This window comes from Canis lupus, chromosome 20, assembly GCF_003254725.2.
Source record: "Canis lupus dingo isolate Sandy chromosome 20, ASM325472v2, whole genome shotgun sequence".
Taxonomy (NCBI): Eukaryota; Metazoa; Chordata; class Mammalia; order Carnivora; family Canidae; genus Canis; species Canis lupus.
In genome coordinates, this window is record NC_064262.1 from 21,060,474 (window position 1) to 21,080,694 (window position 20,221).

The 20,221-nt window shown below is 40.4% G+C and overlaps 1 protein-coding gene across 10 annotated transcripts in view; it reads left to right on the top strand.

Moving 5' to 3' along the window:
- Positions 1-20,221, top strand: part of FOXP1 (forkhead box P1) — a 375,390-nt gene that overhangs the window by 208,151 nt on the left and 147,018 nt on the right. For all 10 annotated transcript variants that reach the window (XM_025456558.3, XM_025456571.3, XM_025456567.3 and 7 more), the window contains one exon: positions 14,393-14,494. In XM_025456558.3, coding sequence (XP_025312343.1) covers positions 14,393-14,494 — 102 coding nt within the window. The remainder of the gene's footprint in view (positions 1-14,392; positions 14,495-20,221) is intronic.

Sequence of the window (20,221 nt, forward strand, 5' to 3'; positions counted from 1 at the left end):
GGTGATGATATGACACTTTATTTTTTATTTTCCTAAGTAATGTATGCATTCTCTATCTTCTACTATGAGCTTATTACTTTCATAATCAGTGATCGTAAATAAAGCACTTTTTGAAGTCACCGAAGAGTCACTTACTGAATCATGTCAGGCCCGAGCCTGTGTACTTTACCTGCATTAATTGTGATGTAGGAACTGTTATCTCCTCCCATTCTTACAGATGAAGAAATGGAGGCACAGAGAGGTTAAGTAACTTACCCAAGGTCACACATCTAGCAAGTGGTGGAACTTGTGGTGGTTCAAATCAGGCTCAACTCCGAAGGGGTTCGGATTTGGATAGAATGACTGGTGGTTCCTCCACCACCACGTGTGCTGCTTCTGTGTAAATACATTAATATTCTGTAAAGCTAACTTCTTTTTCTTTGGAATTGCTGTGATTCTCTCAAGGTCAGTAATTCCCCCAAATTCCCAGAGAATCCCTATTTCTTCATGCGTGAAGACTCAAGGAACACCTTATACTACTGTGGTTACTGAAAGTTCCAAGAATCATTGTCGCACTCATGACCACAACTCAGCGAACACAGCTGCCCATCTGCTGATCACAGTTTTGTTTTTTAATCTCCTTGTTAAGAAAATGTTTTTAATTCCTTGACCAGAGCGATCCAATCTATTTTCCTTTTGCCACATTCTGTACTTCGGTGGGTGCGTATCTATTTGTATTTATATAAAAGATACAGCCTTCAAAAAGTTTCCTATAAAGTTACCTCCTTGGCTTTAGTTCTTCTAACCAGGTCTACATCTTTCCTCAAAGATTTGTTAGGTTTACCAAGTAGTTCTAGTCCTCTGAGAATGGAAGAATTCCAAATCCATGGATCTGTGGATTAGTGGCCATTTTGGGTTGTGTCATTCCCGAAGTGCAAGTGCAGGGCTTCTAATCCAAACTGTGTGACCTTTGGCATATCATGTAAACGTTATGTTTATGTAAAAGCGCTTTAGAAGCAAGCCAGATCCACAGTTGGCATTCAGTGTTAGTGATCATCTTCTCGTTCACCAGCAGCAGCAGCAGCATGAGTAGCATCATCTCTCGCACGAGGCAGCCATTCCTGTTGCATTATTCTAAGAGTCAGGGCAAGGCTGGGTGAGGGTTTAGTGAGGGTCAGAAAGAGCCATGCTTGTGCATGTGCCTTTGCCAACAGAAGGAGCCAGGACTCTTGGCTGCAAGTCATCTGTGTGGCCACAGGCCTATCGCACATGCCTCCTTGCCCTCAGTTTGCTTTCTGCACAATGAACAGTGTCTGCCTTAGATGCCTTTTGGTTCAACAGAGGGTGCTGTGGTGTTCTCATTGTTCCCATAAAGAGGACAATGACTAGTTTGAGATTATTGGGAAGTATATTTTTGTATGTATGGGGTAAGGTACTGTAGTGATATGTACATTTAAGAAGTAATTATCACGTATGGGTACTATGCTGAAGACTTTCTGTGCATACTTCATATAATGCTTATAATTAACCTCTCTGTTCCTGTTTTTCTTTATCTGTTAACTGGGTGTAATAATTGATTTTTTTTTAAGATTTTGTTTTGTTAAGAGAAAGAGAACATGAACGGGGGAGGGTCAGAGGGTGAGGGAGCAAGAATCCTCAAGCAGTCTCCTCCATTGAACGTAGAACCTGATGCAGGGCTCAGTCCTACCACCCTGAGATCATGACCTGAGCCAAAATCAAGAGTTGGGCCCTTAATCCACTGAGCCACCCAGGTGCCCCTTAACTGGATATAATAATACCTCAAAGAATTGTGAAAATTAAATGAGATAGTGTGTCTGTACTGTTCAGTACCTGTCTGGTAATAAATAGTCAAAGAATTACAACTTTTATTATTATCTTCCTCAACCCCTTAACCAGGAACCAAGGCAGTTTTAAGAATACAGTTATTTGGAATTGCAAGTCAAAACCACAAGAAGATAGTGCCTCACAGTTGTTAGGATGGCTGTTGTTAAAAAGACAAAAAATGGCAAATGTTGGCAAGAATGTGGATAAAAGAAAACCCTTGTGCACTGTTGGCAGGAATGTAAATTGGTGCAGCCACTGTGGAAAACAGTGTGCAGGTTCCTTAAAAAATTTAAAAATAGTACTATTATATGATCCATCAATTCCACTTCTGGATATATATCCAAAGGAAATGAAATCACTACCTCAAAGAGATACCTGCACTGCCACATTCATCGCACCATTATTCATAATAGCCAAGACAAGGAAATAACCCCAGTGTCCATTGATGGATGAATGGATAAAGAAAATGTGGTATGTATGGACTATTATTCACCCATAAAAAAGAGGGAAATCCTGCTATTTGCAATAACATGGATGGATCTGAGGAGCACTGTGTTGAGTGAAATAAGTCAAACAGAGAAAGACAAATACTGTATGACCTCACTCATATGTGGCATCTAATGTAATTAAACCCATAAAAACAGAACAGATTGGTGATTGCCAGAGGAGGGAGGTTGGCAGGGGAGTGAAGGTTGTCAAAAGCTACAAACTTGCAGTTATAAATAAGTTCTTGAGATGTAATGTGCAGCATGGTGACTAAAGTTAACCATGTTGTATCATATATTTGAAAGTTGCTAAGAGTAGATCTTAAAAGTTCTCATTACAAGGAAAAAAATTGTAACTATGTGAGGTGATAGATGTTAATTAAACTTACTGTGGTAATCATTTTGAGATCTCTGTATATCTATATATGTCATAAAGATATCAAAACATACCAATATATATGTCTAATCTATCATCACAGTATATATCAAAAACTATTACAGTATTATATGTTAAGTATATCTCAATAAAACTAAGAGGAAAAAAGCATTCAGAGAAAAAAAAATGTTTAAAGAAAGATAATGGGGGGTGCCTGGGTGGCTCAGGTTGAGCATCTGATTCTTGGTTTCCACTTAGGTCAAGATCTCACGGTTGTGGGATCAAGCCCTGCGTTGGGCTCTGTGCTCAGCATGGAGTCTGCTTTATATTCTCTCTCCTTCTCCATTCTACTCTCTCTTTCTCTCAGATAAATAAATAAAAATAAAATCTTAAAAAAAAAAAAGATTATAGTGACTTAATACCCCCCTCCCAACAAAAAGCAAGTGGTTATAGCAGAGTATGAGAATCTACAGTAGGTTAAAAAAAACATGGGCCATCAATCATGCTGGACCTTGAAAGCCATGCCAGGTAGGCAGGACCTGAAAGCCATGCAGAACATAGACACAGGTGTCCAGGGCCAGAGCTGTGGCTGGACTTGTGTTAATTCATGAGAAAAAATCTGTGCTCTTGTAGCTCAGCCTCTCCATAGGGCTCAGGGGAAGGAATGAGCATCAAGGGATGATGGCAACAGCATCATTATCATAAGGGAAGCTGACTGAACTTGGCTAGGTAGGGAGGTGAAGCCCAGTGTGAGGGAGAACAGAGGCCGCCGGGTGTGCTCATTCCTTTCAGTCAGCCTGCTTGGGAGTTGCCATCACAGCCAAAGAAGCTTAGGGCAAAGGCATTCAGAACTCTGGTCGGTCCCTTGGGTTACAGGACGTCTGGGAACACTGCTGCTCGAAAGAATGAGATCAAAAGCAAAGTTTTTAGGAAAAGGTAGAATTTATTAATTTTTAAATTCATTTTTAAAATTTTTGACTTGATGGAGATATCTTTGACATAAATTGCATATAAATTAAGGTATACACCATGATGTTTTATACACATGTATACATTGTGAAAAGATTACCACAATCAAATTAACTTCTCTATCACCTCTACATTGTTACCCTTTTGTGTGTGTAATGAGTATTAATGTAGGAGGTATCCTCTTAGTGGGGCCCCTGGGTGGATCAGTTGGTTAATAAGCATCTGACTCTTGATTTTGGCTCAGGTCATGATCTCAGGTTTGGGAGACTGAGCCCCAGGTTGGGCTCCCTGCTCAGTGCAGAGTCTGCTTGTCCCTCTCCCACTGCTCCTCCCTCTACTCTCTCTCAAGTGTGCGCTTGCGCTCTCTCTCTCTCTCTCTCTCTCTCTCTCAAATAAATAAATCTTTAAAAAACAAAGACTTGTCCACTTAGCAAATTTCAAGCACACAATACAGTACTATGAAGTATAGGCACCATGCTGTACATAAGAATTCTAGTACATACTCATCCTGTGTAACTAACTAAACCTATGTACCCTTTGACCAACATCTACCCACTTCCTCCATGCTCCAATCTCTGGCAGCCACAATTCTGCTTTCCTTCTATGAATTTGACATATATATATATGAGATCATGCAATATTTGTCTGGAAAAGGTAGATTTAAATGGAAAAGACACCTGGATGCTTTATAAATGTGGGCAGAGAACAGAGAGAGCAAATATGCAAGTGTAGCCATGGTACCAAGAGTCCTGGGAATGGAAGGATTTGGTTGAGAAAAGCAAGTCTTTTGTGTGGGGAAAAGAGGCAGGTAAAGTTACATTAAAAGATGTGATACTGGAAAGAGGCCTTTCCCTTCATCCTGAAAACAAAAGGGCCTGCATTCATTCATGCATGTTTGGCTCTGTAGGACTGCATATCCGTTTGCCAGAATTACCTGCAGTCATATTTGGTCTAACCAGTGACCTTGGTAGAATGTGAGTATAGAGTTCTCATGAGTCGGTGTTTGTTTGTTTTTGTTTTTCAATCCTAGCCATTTGCTAGACTTTGTGACCTTGGACAAGTCACCGAACCTCACCATCATCTCATGATTTTTCCACTTTAAATCAGTAATCATAAAACCTTGCCCTGCTTCCCTTTGAGGTGTTAGGAATAAGAAGTAAGATAATAAGCCTAAAGCAACTAACTGGCATAGTGTCTGGCACATGGTAAGCAATTTGACACATTGTTTTTATTTTAGTACCCTAACTGGGGGAGTTTCTACTCTCACTACTTGTTTCTAGGTGGTCCTTATTTCTTAAATTGTTATACTAGTGTAATCTTTGCTATTTGCAGTAACTGCTGTGAGAAATGTAAATTATTGGAGATGATGATGATGATGATTATTGTCCTGGTTAACTTTGGCCAAGAATGAGTATTTCCAGATTTTAGATTATTAAGTCTGTTTAGGTCTTTCTTCTCTTTCCACTTTTATTTCTTTCTTTTGTCTTTCATCTCAGAATGTTGCCTCTAAATTGGCTTTCACTTTTGCTTCTTTCCTCCAACATTCAGGTAAGGGAGGGAAGGTATTTTGCAAAGCAGAGCTTTCGTAGGGCATCCCAAGCTTGTGTGACTTATATTACAAGAAGCAAAGGAATACAGTGCCATATTTGTTTGAGCAAAAACTCAAACAAATCATAGAAAACTCTCCATTATTTTGAACATGAGTCTAGCCAGTTTCTTCTGCAAGCTTCAAAAGTAGCAGGTCTCATCACAGGTATGAAAAGATAGGAATCTGGATTATTCATAATGAGGGTTACTGGGCTGCATCCCCATAAAAGACAATTGCGGAAAACAACAGGTTAACACAGCAAGTTAATAGATCCCTTTGATTCATTTATCCTTGCATTTGCCCCCCTTATTTATTTTCTACTTTGGGAACTTGGGGAAGAAATGGGCTCCTGTATTTATTTCTTTTGGGGCACAATCTGGTCCTTCATTAACAAGGAGAAACAGGTTTGATGCAGCCCCTAACTTAACATTTTAGGCATTTTCTAATAAACTTGACTTCTGTTTTACTTCATTGCAACGCTAGTGCTGCCCACGGTCATGGTGCTCCAGGCTGTGGTCTTGCCGACTCGTTCAAGCTAGACAGGCTCAGGCTTGGGCAGTGTTTGGATGGAATCCCTCCAAAGACAACTCAGGTGCCGGAGACTCAGTGGTGGTGATTCAGCGTCTGGCACTGGCTCCAGCAAGGAGCAGCCAACCAGTGCCTCAACAAGATGGTTATAGGCCCCTATGTTAATAGGTGTATGGAGTAGGAGTATGATGGTGGGGGTTTTTGTCTCCTCTTATAAGAGACTTCAAACAGACTTCCTGGCTGTTTATAGCCATTAAACTTATTTCAGCTGATTTTGCAAGAGGATCATAGATAGCCTTTTTCTTTTTGTCTCATGAAAATTCCTAACCTTTACCTTCTTTGGCGGCAAGTATCCTCTATGTGGATAGTTAAATAATAAAAATTACTCATAACTGCAAATAAATACAGGGTTTTCTGACCCCCTTCTGCCCCTGGATTTCCTTTGGGGGTGGGACTTGTAGCAGAATGTCTCCTCCTGTTTAGGGCCTTCTGATAGTTAGGTGTCTGTGTCTCCTGTACTTGGGGTATGGTATCGTGTTTGAGCCCTAAAGCACTAACGCTGGCAAATCACGGCACAAGAGCACAGTGATACAATTCTGTTCTGTTTCATCCCAGTTCTTTAAAAAAAAAGAAAAGAAAAGGAAGAAAGGAAGAAGGAAAGAAAATACTTCCTGTCATCTTTTCTTCTGGGAAAACACTCTGATTACCAACGTTAAAGAAAAACTCCCAACATACCCATGTCAGGTCTTTACATTATTTGTTACATTTTACAGTAAAGCCAACATGAAGAACTTCAGTATTAAGGGTCATAGCAGTGATAACCATCCTATATATAGCATGAAGAACTTAAAGTCATGTCAGAAAGGATTTGGGAAACCCAGCTTGAGTAGATCTAGAAGTCAGGTTGTATGGATGATAAATAAATTGTAGTGGTCCAGGTGGCAGAAGGGTGCTGTGTCATGGCCTCATCCCTCCCCACCCCCACACCGGTGGATGACACTGCCCATGGGCCACATTTCCTTGTGGAGGTAGGACGGTATCCATAGATATCTTTGACTTTTTCATTTCTTGTACTTTTGGATTTCAACTCAAATACACAATTTTGGAGGGCTGTAAACATGAGGTTGCCTCTGCTCTAATTTTTCACCATATCTATCTATATATTGTCTTCTAAATTCATTTCCAAAAACCATGGAACATTTTGAGAAATCCATCCATTTCTAAATATCAGTTATTGTGGAATACCCTCAGAGTATGCAGTACTTTGTCCAGTTGTTAGAACTCTGAAGATGGGGTGCTTGGGTGTCTCAGTGATTGAGCATCTGCCTTTGCCTCAGATAGTTATGCCTGGGTCCCGGGATCGAGTCCTGAATCAGGCTCCCCTCCGGGAACCTTCTTCTCCCTCTGTCTATGTCTCTGCCTCTCTCTCTCTGTCTCTCATGAATAAATAAATAAAATCTTAAAAAAAAAAAAAAACCAACAACTCTGAAGATGGATTCAAATCCAGTGTCCCAGGTGACCTAAGGCTTTGCTCTCTGCCCCACCTGCTCAGGGCCAGGGGGTGGGGTCAAGTCAAAGGAATCAACTATCAAAGAATGTTTAGTCTATACCCTTATTTGCATTTTCATCAAGTAGACCAAACAGTGACTGGTGCAAAGAGACTGTTAAGGGCTCTCTGATGATTTTTTTTTTCTCTGATGATTTTTTGATGGTTGTTACCCCCATATATTAAAATTTTAATGGGGAAGTGGGTTTTCTTTTTATTTTTTAATTTATGACGCTAGTAACATGATTTGATGGTCTGTTATAGTGCGTTCTTTTTGTATCTAATATTTACACAATCATTAGAATCTTTCCTTGATCAAATCCCTCTATGAGATTAGCTTACTTTTCCATTTTCTTGTGATAACCAAGTGCTCCATTTGTAAATAACTTTTGTCCCCCCCTTTGGCATTAATATTGGAAAACTCACTGCCTTGGAATGCTGTTGATTCTGTATGAATGCATCTACACATCTAGTCCTATCACCCGCTGTCAGTTCTTTCTTTTTTTTTAAATGACTCACAAACGTTCTTTCCATCCTGCACTGGAGTGATTACTGTGTCTGAAGGAAAGAGGTGATGGAATTTCTCTACATACTCAGTTCCAGGTCTGGCTACAGAGTGATCTTTAGATTGTGTTAAATGATGAGCACTCTAGTTAAGATGGTAGTTAGTTGCTGGGTTGCATCAAGATAGCAGATTATTTTATGGAGGAAGAGAAGCTCTCTAGAGGTACTTGAGGCACATGTAGAGGTTGAGAAATAAAGCAAAGAACATGACTTCTTTCCTACTAAGCTTCCCATGCTGCATTTTATTGCTAGCTTTTCCCCCCACCCCCATACGCACAGTGACTGTTGATTAGCCTGGGAAATTATCTGAGAAACAGGTTTGATCTTGAGGGGTGGGGAGAGTCTAGGAAAAGAAATTAGAGGAAGAGTGGCTGACTCAGAGCAGCCTTTGAAGCTGGAAGTGGGACAACTTGTCAGGGCAGACAGGAAATAACCGACTTTTCTCCACTGGCCAATAGCACATGCTGTCTTCATTCTGATGGTGTTCAGGACCTCACACCCAATTGAGGAGAGTCACTCTGAACTGGTGTAAATTATCTGTGAGAAGAAACACATATTCGAAGTTTGCAACTCGTTTTAAATAGTTTCAGAAAGAGGAGCACACGGATGTGTTTTTTTTTTTTTTTTTCACGTCCCAGTTCTTTTTGGAAAATCAAATACGACTTTGAGCTTTAAGAACAGTGAATTAGTAATGTCCTTGCATGTTAGCTAACTTTTAAACTTATTTTGGGCAACTGATTGCAAGCTTTGGTTTTTATAAAATTGTGTCCAGTGGAATCTTCGGGGAATCACAGAAGACAGATAGCAACCCAAGGCATGGGTTGGCAAACTTCTCCTGTCCAGGGCCAAATAGGAAATATTTTAGGCTTTGCGGACCATACAGTCTGTGTTGAAAATACTTAACTCTGCTTTGTGATGTAAAAGCAACCATAGACAGTATGTAATTAAACAAACATGACTATATTCCAATAAAACTTTATGTGTAGATACTGAAAATTGAATTCCATATGATTTTCACGTCACAAAATATTGTTCTTTTATTATTTCCCCAACTATTTAAATAAGTAAAAACCATTCTCATCTCATGGGCTGAACAGTAACAGCTGATCAGAAGGGTTTGGCCCATGGGCTACAGATTGCTGACCCAGATCTAAAACATGGTGGTTAGTTATATTTTTTAAGGACCTCCAAGTATTATTATCCCAGGCCTCATCACCAGGTGTTGTATAAGAACTTGTATGAAGATTTTCTCTCTCTCTTTTTTTTTTAATTTAAGATTTTATTTATTTGGGAGAGAAAGAACATACAAGTAGGGGGAGGGGCAGGTGGAGAGGGAGAAGCAGAGTCCCCGCTGAGCAGGGAGCCCCATGCGGCCTGGATACTAGGACCCTAAGATCATGACCTGAGCTGAAGGCAGACACTTAACTGACTCAGCCACCCAGGCGCCCCAGGTTTTCTCCTTCTGCCAGTTTACTTTATGTATATGTGATGCCTATTCAAATCATACTTTATATAAACTTATTGGTGTTTCTTAAAATATGGTAGATATGTTTTTGAACATTGGCTACTTTGATAAATGTGCTAAACATGGGGATACCTAACCCCTAAAGTGTAAGCACCTGCTCTAAACTTTAGACATAAAAAGCTCGAAAGTTGTAAACATGCATATATGAAGCATAATTTGTAAATAACAGGTGGTATTTACTAAGAAGGTGAAGGCCCTCAAGAGAATGACATAATTTTCATCCAGTAGAATTGAAGGTGTGTACAAAGTGCCCAGGCCCCGGTTAGCATGAAAGCGTGGCCTGCCACACTAATAACCAAGTACCCACTCACTGACTCTGAGTAATCAGAGCTGGTAGTGGCCCCTGGAGCATTGATCCTAAGGCATCTAAGACCCCTTGTGCAGATCGAGGCATAGGTGGTAGCCAGGGCAGAGAGGGAGGCTAGCCAGTCCATAGATGAAGACAGTACATGCATGCCTTCTATCCCTTTTCTCTTTTAGCTCACTTGGCCATTTATTATAGTTTGTTGAATGAAAATAGATGCGAGTGTGTGCACCTAGGCTTTAAGTATAGCTGGTTTTATCAGACAGCCCCTCTCTATGACATCTTCAAACCACGTCTTTCTTGTAACTTGAGCCTAGCACTCCATATAGCATCACATTGTCCAGTGCCACGCAATTGTCACATCTGTTATGAAGGAAGTGTTGACTCAACCCTGCCCAGGAACCACCATCAATAGTAAAAGGTCTCCAGAGATGGGATGGGACCTTTTAAGTTATTTACATTAGCAGCTGGTCTGGAACTTGAATCAGAGTTGATCCTTGCTTCTTAAGAGATAAGTTCTTTCATTTGTTCATATCCTTTCTCTTTCTTTTCTTCCCCCCTCCTCGCATTATAACCCTCTCTGCTTCTCCCTCGTACACACACAAACACATATACATGCATCTTATTATTCTGTAGCCAAAGGATCTCATTTATCTTCAAACAGGATGTTGTAACTCTCTCCATATATGATTGAAATATGGTTATAAAAATAAGAAAAGTCTAGGTCGGGGGATGGGGTAATTCATTGATGGAGGTAATGAAGGAGGGCACATGATGAGATGAGCACTGAGTGTTATACTATATGTTGGCAAATTGAATTTAAATAAAATATTAAAAAAATATGTCGTCACTCTTGAAACATATCTCTGAGGCTGGCTATCAAGTAAGCATGTATGGGAAACTAGTGGTCTCTGGTCCAGTGTCCAAAGAGGATCCCATCAGTCATTCCAAATTTTCCACTGACCAACAATGAACATTACAATAAACATTTTCAACTTTCTACAAGTGGTAATACCAGAGATTCGTATTTATAAATTATGTAATATAGCTCATATTATAATGATAATGCTCAATTGTGTAGTTCTGTACCCTAAGGATTTATTACTCTTCTTTTTATGACCGTTTAAAATCTAGATTACAGTGATTTATATACAGTGGAAATCAGAAAAGCAAATGCCCTTTGGTGGTTGATTTCACAGCACTTCATAAGTTCTAATGAATTGTCTTTTAATATGCTTGTTGAGACCTCAGTTGATTTGGGGGTGGGGGAGGATAGGTTTAATACCTTACTACAACTTTGTTCCCATAATCATGATAAGGCCAGGGAATTACTGTAGAGCAATCCATAACAATTCAGATCAAGGTGAATAATTTATCTCCGTTCCAGATATTTGAAGTTATTTTGCCTGTTTGCAGCCATTTTGGTAATAAAATTTGGAAGCCAATTTGTACATATCTTCATCTTGTATTCTTCTCTCTTTAGTGGTTTGACTGAACTATCACTTATGTTCCTACAAGTTCCTAGGCCTTTTCTACCCTGTGCTGCCAACTTTGATTTTCTTCTTGAGCAGGACGCCGTATGAAATGCTGTAAGGTAGCTGGAGTTCATTACATGATTACTTAAGTTTATGTGTGATCCACATTGGGTCTAAAAAAAAGGCTGTTTTACACCTAAATGACTTTTCTTAAAACCAGAAAAATAATAGCAAGGATTTCACTAGCCAACTTTGAAATGTGTAGAGCCAGCTCAGTAAACATTCGTTGAAAACTTAGGTTTGAGTCCTCTACTTACTTTTGCTCAAGTACACTTCTGAGAGCATAAGAATAGTTTTGTGTGGTGTGTGTGTGTGTGCGCGCGCGCATGTGTGTGTGTGTATATATATGTGTGTGTTTGTTTGTTTTTTAAAGACACAAAACGAGGAATTGACTATACAGATTCTCTGAGACTTGGTTATTTAAAAACCGAATACCTGGGGCACCTGGGTGGCTCAGTGGTTGAGCGTCTGCCTTTGGCTCAGGGTGTGATCCCAGGGTTCTGGGATCAAGTCCCATATCAGGCTCCCCGCAGGGAGCCTGTTTCTCCCTCTCTGTGTCTCTCATGAATAGATAAAATCTTAAAAAAAAATAAAAATAAATACCTGATCTCCAAGTACTTGGTGAAACATAGCAAATAATTTTAAGATTTGTGACTATGGCGTTTGCGTCATTTTGCTTTGCTTTGCTTGCTCTGTTTTAGTATCAAACGTACCTAGCCTTTCTCCTCTTCCCCATGTCTTTCTCTGCACTTGTTTCCATGTTACCTGCAGTTCCTCTACCTGCCTTTCCAGCTAGCAGCCAGACCCTCCTTTGCTGATCTGTTCATTACTCTGGGAACTCTGAAGCAAGCACTTAAAATATGTAGCAGTTCCCTTTCCTACATTAAAAAGCTGTAAAACCCTCATGTGGAATAGTTAAGAGAACATATATAGTAGGAGGAGAGGCTTTTGCTCCTGCAAGCACCTTGCAAAGGGGACTATTTTTCTTATATGATATAAATGAAATCCTCACTCTGCCCACTTTTACACCTACGCATGTACTGAGCGTCTCCAAGGAGACAAGGAAACCCGGAGTCCAGTGATGGTGAATCCTCCTCAGAGACAGCAGGCTGGAGTCTCGGGCAACTCTCCCAGGCGTCTTGGCTTCCAGATGCCCCTCTCAGACAGCCTCTCTTCTGGATGCTCTTCCAGGCAGGCTTTCTCAAACATGTCTCTCCCTGCACAGACGAAATAGCCTGTACATTACATCGAAGGGTTGGTGGCGGTGAGTTCAGTAGGCAGAAGGGCCTCCCTGGGACAAGGGGGTGGGGTGTAGTAGGGAGGTGGGACAGGAAGGTTCCATCTTTCCCAAGATCTTTTCTTTGTCACCCAGTTATCTGTGCATCTGTTTCATTGCCTCCCTTTGCGCCTTTTAGACACAAAGGCACCACTCAACCTTACAAAATGTCTTAAAAATACTCTTTGTTACAGTAGTACAGTTATGAGCTCAGTTTAGTGAAATCGTCCTTTTAGAAGTACTACTCTTGCTGATTCAACATTTTGAGGTGTCTGTTCATGAACAATCATCTTCTTGACCACTCTCTTTTCCCTCTCCCCCTGAGTTCAATGCAGGAGGCCCTTCAGGACATCCTACCTTTCTTTCCCTCAGTCCATGGTTTCATTGTAACATTTTTTGGAACTATTCACATTATTTTCTGATACAAATGAAGTCTTTGTTTCCCTTTGAGGAACACACTACCATCATAAGTCCATTATGCAGATTTACAAAGGCTTATAGTATCAGTCCTTTTGCTGTGCTGACCACATCTGTGTGCGCATCTTCTTTGGGGTACAAATAATTAGTTACTGTGTAGAACTTATTATTGATGTAATCCCCAAGAAATCCCATTTTGTCTCTAAACTCTATGCACATCATTTAATGAACATTCTTTTTTTTTTTTAAAAGATTTTTATTATTTATTTTTGAGAGACAGAGATAGAGAGTGTGTGTGAGAGACAGAGCATGAGCAGGGGGAGGGGCAGAGGGAGAAGCAGACTCCCCACTGAGCAGGGAGCCCAGTGTAGGGCTCAATCCCTGGGATTGTGACCTGAGCCAAAGACAGATGCTTAACTGACTGAGCGACCCGGGCGCCCCATTTAATGAACATTCTTGACATCTCTTGCACGTGAACATTCTTGGTTTTTAGCCAAATTGACTCAAATAGCCCAACTTCTCCTATGATTTTCCAGCACGTTATCTGCATACTTCAGACTCCTTTTGTTGATCCTGCTGCCCTCTTTGGAAAGGTATGGCTCTTCTGTTAAAGTCTTTGACAGTAAATGTTCTTGTGAGGGTTCCCTGATGATACTTGTTTTCTTTTTTCATTTAAAGAAGATTGGTCAGTCTCTATTCTGTACTTGGAGGACTCTCATATTTACCTTTTGCTTTATCCCCAGTTCCCATTACTGCTCTAGTTTCTGCCTTTCAATAAAAACCACCTGTGTGATGAGCTTAAAAGAGTCATTTTGTAATTAGATGTGATCAGTTTTGTTCACAGGTACAGAGTGTAACCTTTGGGTTGACCTAGAGGCCAAATTTCCTGCTTTTTTTTTTTTTTTCTTCTTACATTGTCCATCCAGGTCTTACCTATTTTGAACTTCCTTCTCACATAGTTTTATCCATAGCGTGTTTTACCACTTAGCTTCCTCTTTTTATTTGGGCTCAGAAGAGGTCAATGTCTTACTTTGGGCTTGAGCTCTCTTGTGCCCCTAAGAAAAACTGGAGGAAGAAGATACCTCCAAAAAGCGCCCCCTGTTGTCACCTAAATTTAGGTCTTTCATCCAGGTCCCTCCTGGCTGCTCTGCCAGCTTTTCTCAGGGTCCCATCATTCGTGGTCCAAGTTATGTCACATTGACGGTAGGAAGAAAGCATCTATTGGATGGATTGCTATGCCTAAGGAACTGGCAACGATACTGACTACATCCAAGAAAACAACTAAATGTGGAAAGTTTTCCTGCTTAGACTAGTGGGAAGTTTTGTTTGCTCTTTCATTCGCCTAGAAATGCGAAAGTCGGGCTCCCACCCTAACGTGTACTTCCTGGGACTCTATGAGAAGAGCCCTGAATGTGGGTACTCACACAAACGTGTTTCTTCCATTTTTCCTTCCAGGCACTTCAAGTGGCAAGACAGCTTCTCCTTCAGCAGCAACAACAGCAGCAAGTTAGTGGATTAAAATCTCCCAAGAGGAATGACAAACAACCAGCCCTTCAGGTGATGATTCTTTTTTGAAAAAAAATTGACATTGCACACTTTAGGAGAGCTGATGAGCCCTTCGGAAGTGGATTGTGTTGGGAGTTGCAAATCATGTATGAAAATCTTCTGCAAAAGTTGCATTTTTAGTTTACCAGCAGAGAATGACATTTTAGAAAAAACGTCTATTCAACCAAGAGTGTGGTTGTTGGGAGGAAGGTCTCCTAGTGAGTTGATGTAAGAGGAGGATGAGTAGTTTCAGGTGTGGGTTGCTTATTAGACATCATGTAGCACCAAGGAGAAGAAGTTCCTGGTACTCAAGATAGGTCACCTCATTCTCTCATGACAGGGCTAGAAACATGATACCCACACACATAACTTTAGTACAGTGGTTTTCAACTGAGGTGATCTTACTCCCCAAGGGACAAAGGGCAGTATCTAGAGACAATTTTTGGTTATTCCAGGGAGCCATGGGTGCTACTGACAACTAATAGGTAGAGGCCAAGGATGCTACTTAGCTGATCTTACACTCCCCAAGAAGGTTCCTCACAGCACAGAATCATTCATATAAAGTGTCAGTAGTGTCAAGAACTGTTAGGAGGACTTAGGAAGTATATTATACTTTTAATATACCTAGCAATCAATATAATACTTTGTTCTTCAGTGGATATTGACAGAGTCTTTCTGGATCATTAATAAAAAATGGCAGGCAATCTTTATGTAAAGGTATCAAAAAAAAAGACTGCTTTTAGCAACTTCTAATTTCAAGCCCATTGAGGGCAGGGGTTAACAGAGTAGAAAAAGCAAGTTCAGAAAAATCTAATTTGGATTTTTGATTTGGAGTAGAAAATTAAAACAGAAATTTCAAAGAAATTTGATGGAGGGTGCTCATGCTCACATCTGAGACACAACAGCAGCAAGGGCACTTGCAGGTTCTATATGAGTCAATTGCTTGTGTAGCTCAGAGTGGGCATCCTCAAAACAGAGAGAGAAGATAAGTTTCTCACACCGGACATTTGGGGACAGAATTTGTAAATGGTAGCTGTTGGGTAGAACATGGCACCAGTGACTTTGACCGTGAGGTCAACCCAGATCCCAGCTTGTATTGACTTTTCTCAGATTAGAACGAACTAATGCCAGTTCCCAAATTATCCTGCAAAGATCCAACTGATGCTGGGGAACATGTCCTAGTTCTTCTACATCCACTTGGGAAACTGTCACTGTCTAGGGCAAGCTTGGCATCAAGGAAACACTTTATGGGAACAGTTGGATGGCAATGTGTGTTGTTGACTAACACTTTCAGAAACAGTTATTTGGTAAACCATCATCACCAGACCATAGGCCTTTTCATGTGTGTGAATGCTGGGGACATTTTTAATGAGGTACAGTGCCATTGAGGTCCCATGTCAGGTGCTATAAGAAGTGCTTTGTTGTGCAGATGTCTTAAGAACAGCTCTGGAGGATGAAATATGACTGGGTTGACCTTTCAGCTGTGAGCTTATTTGTCAGGATTCAAATAAGTTGAAAGGATCAAACTGAACAGTTTCCGTAGTCAGACTGGGAATTGTGTTTCAGAGGTCAGCCGCGGAGGCCACATTGCAGATTCCAGAACATAGCCAATTGTTGGTACATATTAAAGTGCTGGGGCATCTCCTGCAGACAGGGACACAATTAAAATTCTAATTTATTCATGTATACAGGGAGCTAGCCCAGCCTGTCACTCAGTGATTCAAATGACTGTCCATTCTTTTTGCCTCCCTCTTGGAGCTCTAACAGCCTTAAAAATACTGTGAGTCCTCTTGAATTTATCAGACCTCAAGTGCATTGGAAAAATGACAATATATTATTGGGGGGAGGTGGGACTCTTACACATAGTAGAGCTTTGGTTAGGGATAATTTTAAAAAGTACACATGTACACAATCTGTCTGATGCACTGCTCTTCAGTATTGAATATCATTTGTAATTTTTTTATACTAGACTTATATTCCCTCATACTTGCTTTTTAAAGACATATGGCATTTTTAGGTAACTTCTTTTCCAAGATGAACGAAGTTGCTTGAGGGCTAAATATATGAAGTAAAGTTTCAGGGGATTTCCTTTTGAGGGCTCTTTTTCTTGCCCGTTATAAGGTTTTTAGCCACCAGAAGAGTATGATACAGAGAGCTTCATTTTTCTTGGCAAAGACAGTGTCAAAACCAACCTAACACATTCTGCTGAGCACTTCAGTCTGTATAAAAAGTGCGGGGCGAGGGGGCCATCTTGAATGCTGGTTTTGCTAAATAAGATGTTTTGAGTCCCTTCCTACCCCTCCGTGGGAGAGTTGACAAGCATAGAATTTAGACCAGCTTTTAAGAGTTGATTGGGGTGGGGGAGAAATAAAGAGTTGGTTGACTGTGTGTGGTGTGTGTGCGTGCATGTGTGCGTCATGTGCATCATAGACTGCGTCTCTTCAGCTGCCTGGTAGGGTCATGCAAATTCACCAGACTTTATTAGGTTGGCTGGCCTTCCACAAACAGAGCAGAGAAATTACTAACTTAGGTCACATGGTATATTACCTCCTTATAAAAATACATATACAGACTTGTGATTCACAGAAGGAATAACCTTCACATTTAAAGAGATCTTGCCATCCCATGTCCTCGCTGGGGCATCTCAGCCAGTGTGGCTCTGAAACGAAAGGGAAATCCTATAACAAATCTTAACAGTGTTCATTTCTGTTCTTCGTACCCTTCATAACCACACTGAGAGACCTATTTTAGCAAATTTCAGATCTTCCGCATAGAGGAAGGCTTGACAGGGAAGAAGAATTTGATCTGCTGATTGCTTGAGGAAAAAAAAAAAAAAAGAAACCCAAATCCTCAAATATACTGTGACTTATATTTTAGGCATATCTCACACTTCCCTGCTTTATGTTTGGCAGTGCTCTCCAGTTTCACAGGCTGATGATAACAAACAAAAGAGAATGGAAAGTTAGAGGAGGCTCTAAGTGGTTACTCGATAGAGATCACAAAATGTAGTCAAACATCAGCAATTTGGACTAATTTCAGGAAGATCAGAGTAAATAAGAGAGAGAAGCACTCTCTCCAGATACACGTATAGAACTGAATCTGAGCTGGCCACATTCTTGGGTGACGTGCGGTTTATATTATGAAGGCATTAATTGGGTATAGATACTGCTTTTGAAGTTCTTCAAAACATTCTACTTAGATACCTAAATCGCCCCTTACATAGTCTCTTGAGTTGCCTTGCAATTTTTTTTTTATGAATGATACAAAGGAGAATTGAAAATTGGTCCCATTGTAAATTAAGAATCAGGATGATCTGAATTTATTCACTGTGATTTGGTGCGTATTTCTGGATCAGCCTCAGTGCACAGGGCATCAGGTTGATGCTTATCTACACAAAACTGTCAAGAGTACAGACCCTGCCTTCAGGAGGCTTATGAGTTGTAAAAGAATTAACAAGGTTTTGCTGCAGCAAAAGAAAATTATATATGGGTAAAAATAGTAGGCTTGCTTTTATAAATATTTATATGCTTCTGAAGATTGCTTAAACAAGTGAAATAAATGCTTAACGGTGCAGGTGTGCTCATAACCTCGAAAATGTGTAACTTTACTGGCTGAAGATTAATTTGTGAGTAGATGAGCAATTTTATTGATCGAATTTTGGAACTTTGACCACCGTTTCTGGGTAGTAATTCATTTTGGTTCTTTAAGCATTTTAGTTGTTGGCACGAGTACATAAACTGGAAGGAAATCAAATGACACATTTTCTCCTAAGAAAGTAAAAGTACATGTGTATTCTGGCAGCATGAAAGTTAGGAAAGAAAGTCAACCTTGTGTGTTGCTTACAGCAGAAAGCTGACCACAGTTTCAGGCTGTCTATAAAGAATTTGAACTTGAAACCAGTCATCGGAGATTTTCCCCTCCTGCCTACCCTCCGCCTTCCAAGGTTACATCATGTGGGAGCCCCTCATCCGGGAGGCCATCTCACTGGGAGGAAGGGGAGTGAAATCCACTGGAAGGGCAGCCGTGTAGCCCAGTTGGAAGCTTGGGCTTAAAATAAGGACTCCTGCTTAAAGAGGAGAAGGTTAAAGTACAAGATCCAGCAGGTGTTTTTTTTTTTTTTCTTTTTTTTTTTTTTAGCATTTTTATTTGTAGTTCTATAAAACGTGCTTTCGGCAGCATTTTTGCTTTGCACTAATGCCACATATAATCTTAGTACCTCATATCATTTCCACGTTATTCACCAAGGAATAAATTGGTAAGAGGAAACCTTTAAAGAAAACTACAATTTTATGTGGTAGATAGTGAAATGGAATGGTTTTGAAATACTGACCCTTAAAAAAACAATATCCCTATGCACTGAATTAGTAAAGTGGATAATTGAGGAGAAGGAGGCGGAATTTTTTTTTTCCCCTTAAATGTCTGGAGTTAGCATTGTCTAGAATCGGCATCCCTGACCTTACATTGATAGGAAGTGTTGAAATTTTGGCACCTTTTAAGATGTCATTGTTACCACATGACTTTGGAGAGTCACAATACCCTAAAAAATAAATCTTGATAAGAAACAATAAAATAAGAAATGATGCTTTAAAAATGGTTATGAAGTCTTACAGATTATACACACCATTAAAAGGAGGATAGAAACTGTGACCCTCCCCCACCTCAGAAAGGTGCACACGCACACAGAATTTTGTATCCAATTTGAACGGTTTCCTGAACCTCAAGAAATCCATCCTATGACCAGGTCAAATATTCTGGCTTTCGGAATTTTTTTTTTCTCAAATAGTATGTTTTGTCTTTGCCTCCAGATTTCTGATGGAGGTGTAATATAATGAATTAGCTCAGTTTTGCTATTTCAGCTTCAGCACTATAGGATGAGCCTGTGTCCCAGTCCTTCCAGGATATCCTTGGTCTATGTCTGGTGCCTTAAGTGTGTTTATTAACAATTCTCACTCTCTCTTTTTTTTTTTTAAAGAGGTTATTTATTTATTCATGAGAGACAGAGAGGCAGAGACATAGTCAGAGGGAGAAGCAGGCTCCCTGTGGGGAGCCCAAGGCGGGACTCGATCCCAGGACCTCGGGATCACACACCCTGAGATAAAGGCAGATACTCAACCACTGAGCCGCCCTAAGTGCCCCCAACAATTCTCAGTCTTTTAAAGTATCCCAGTTTGGACATTCGATTATATGGTCACCTCATTTACATGCATTTAAGTATTAAAAATGCAAGTCCACTGCTAATATTTTAAAGGTAAGCATGCCTTTGTCACCATATGCAGGTATCACTGTATGCAAAGATAATTAATGTTTAGTTAGTGCTGAATGTGGTCCCTTCCCGTAGCTGCCCTGTGGTGGAGGCTCCATCCTTAAACTGTGCTGTGGATGAGGAAAAGTAACTTACAGAGGTTCCCTGACTTGCTGCAGAGCACATGGACAGGTACAGCCCCACGATGGGAAGCCAGGTATTTTTTTAGGACCACAGACAACCAATATGCCATCAGGAAGTTCACTGTAGCTTCCCTGTCCACGTACATTTCCTCAGTATCTACGGAGTGTCCCGTTTGCCACAAATAAGCAAATTATTATATCTTCCGTATCATAAGCAAAAATAAAACCAAACCAACAAATATCAATTCCCCAGTAAATATCTAGATTTCAATTAAGAGGTCTAAGATCTGTGTAATTATCCTAATTGTCGCCTTGCCCGTGTGTGTGTCTCAGCGGTGAGCAACAGCAAAGAGA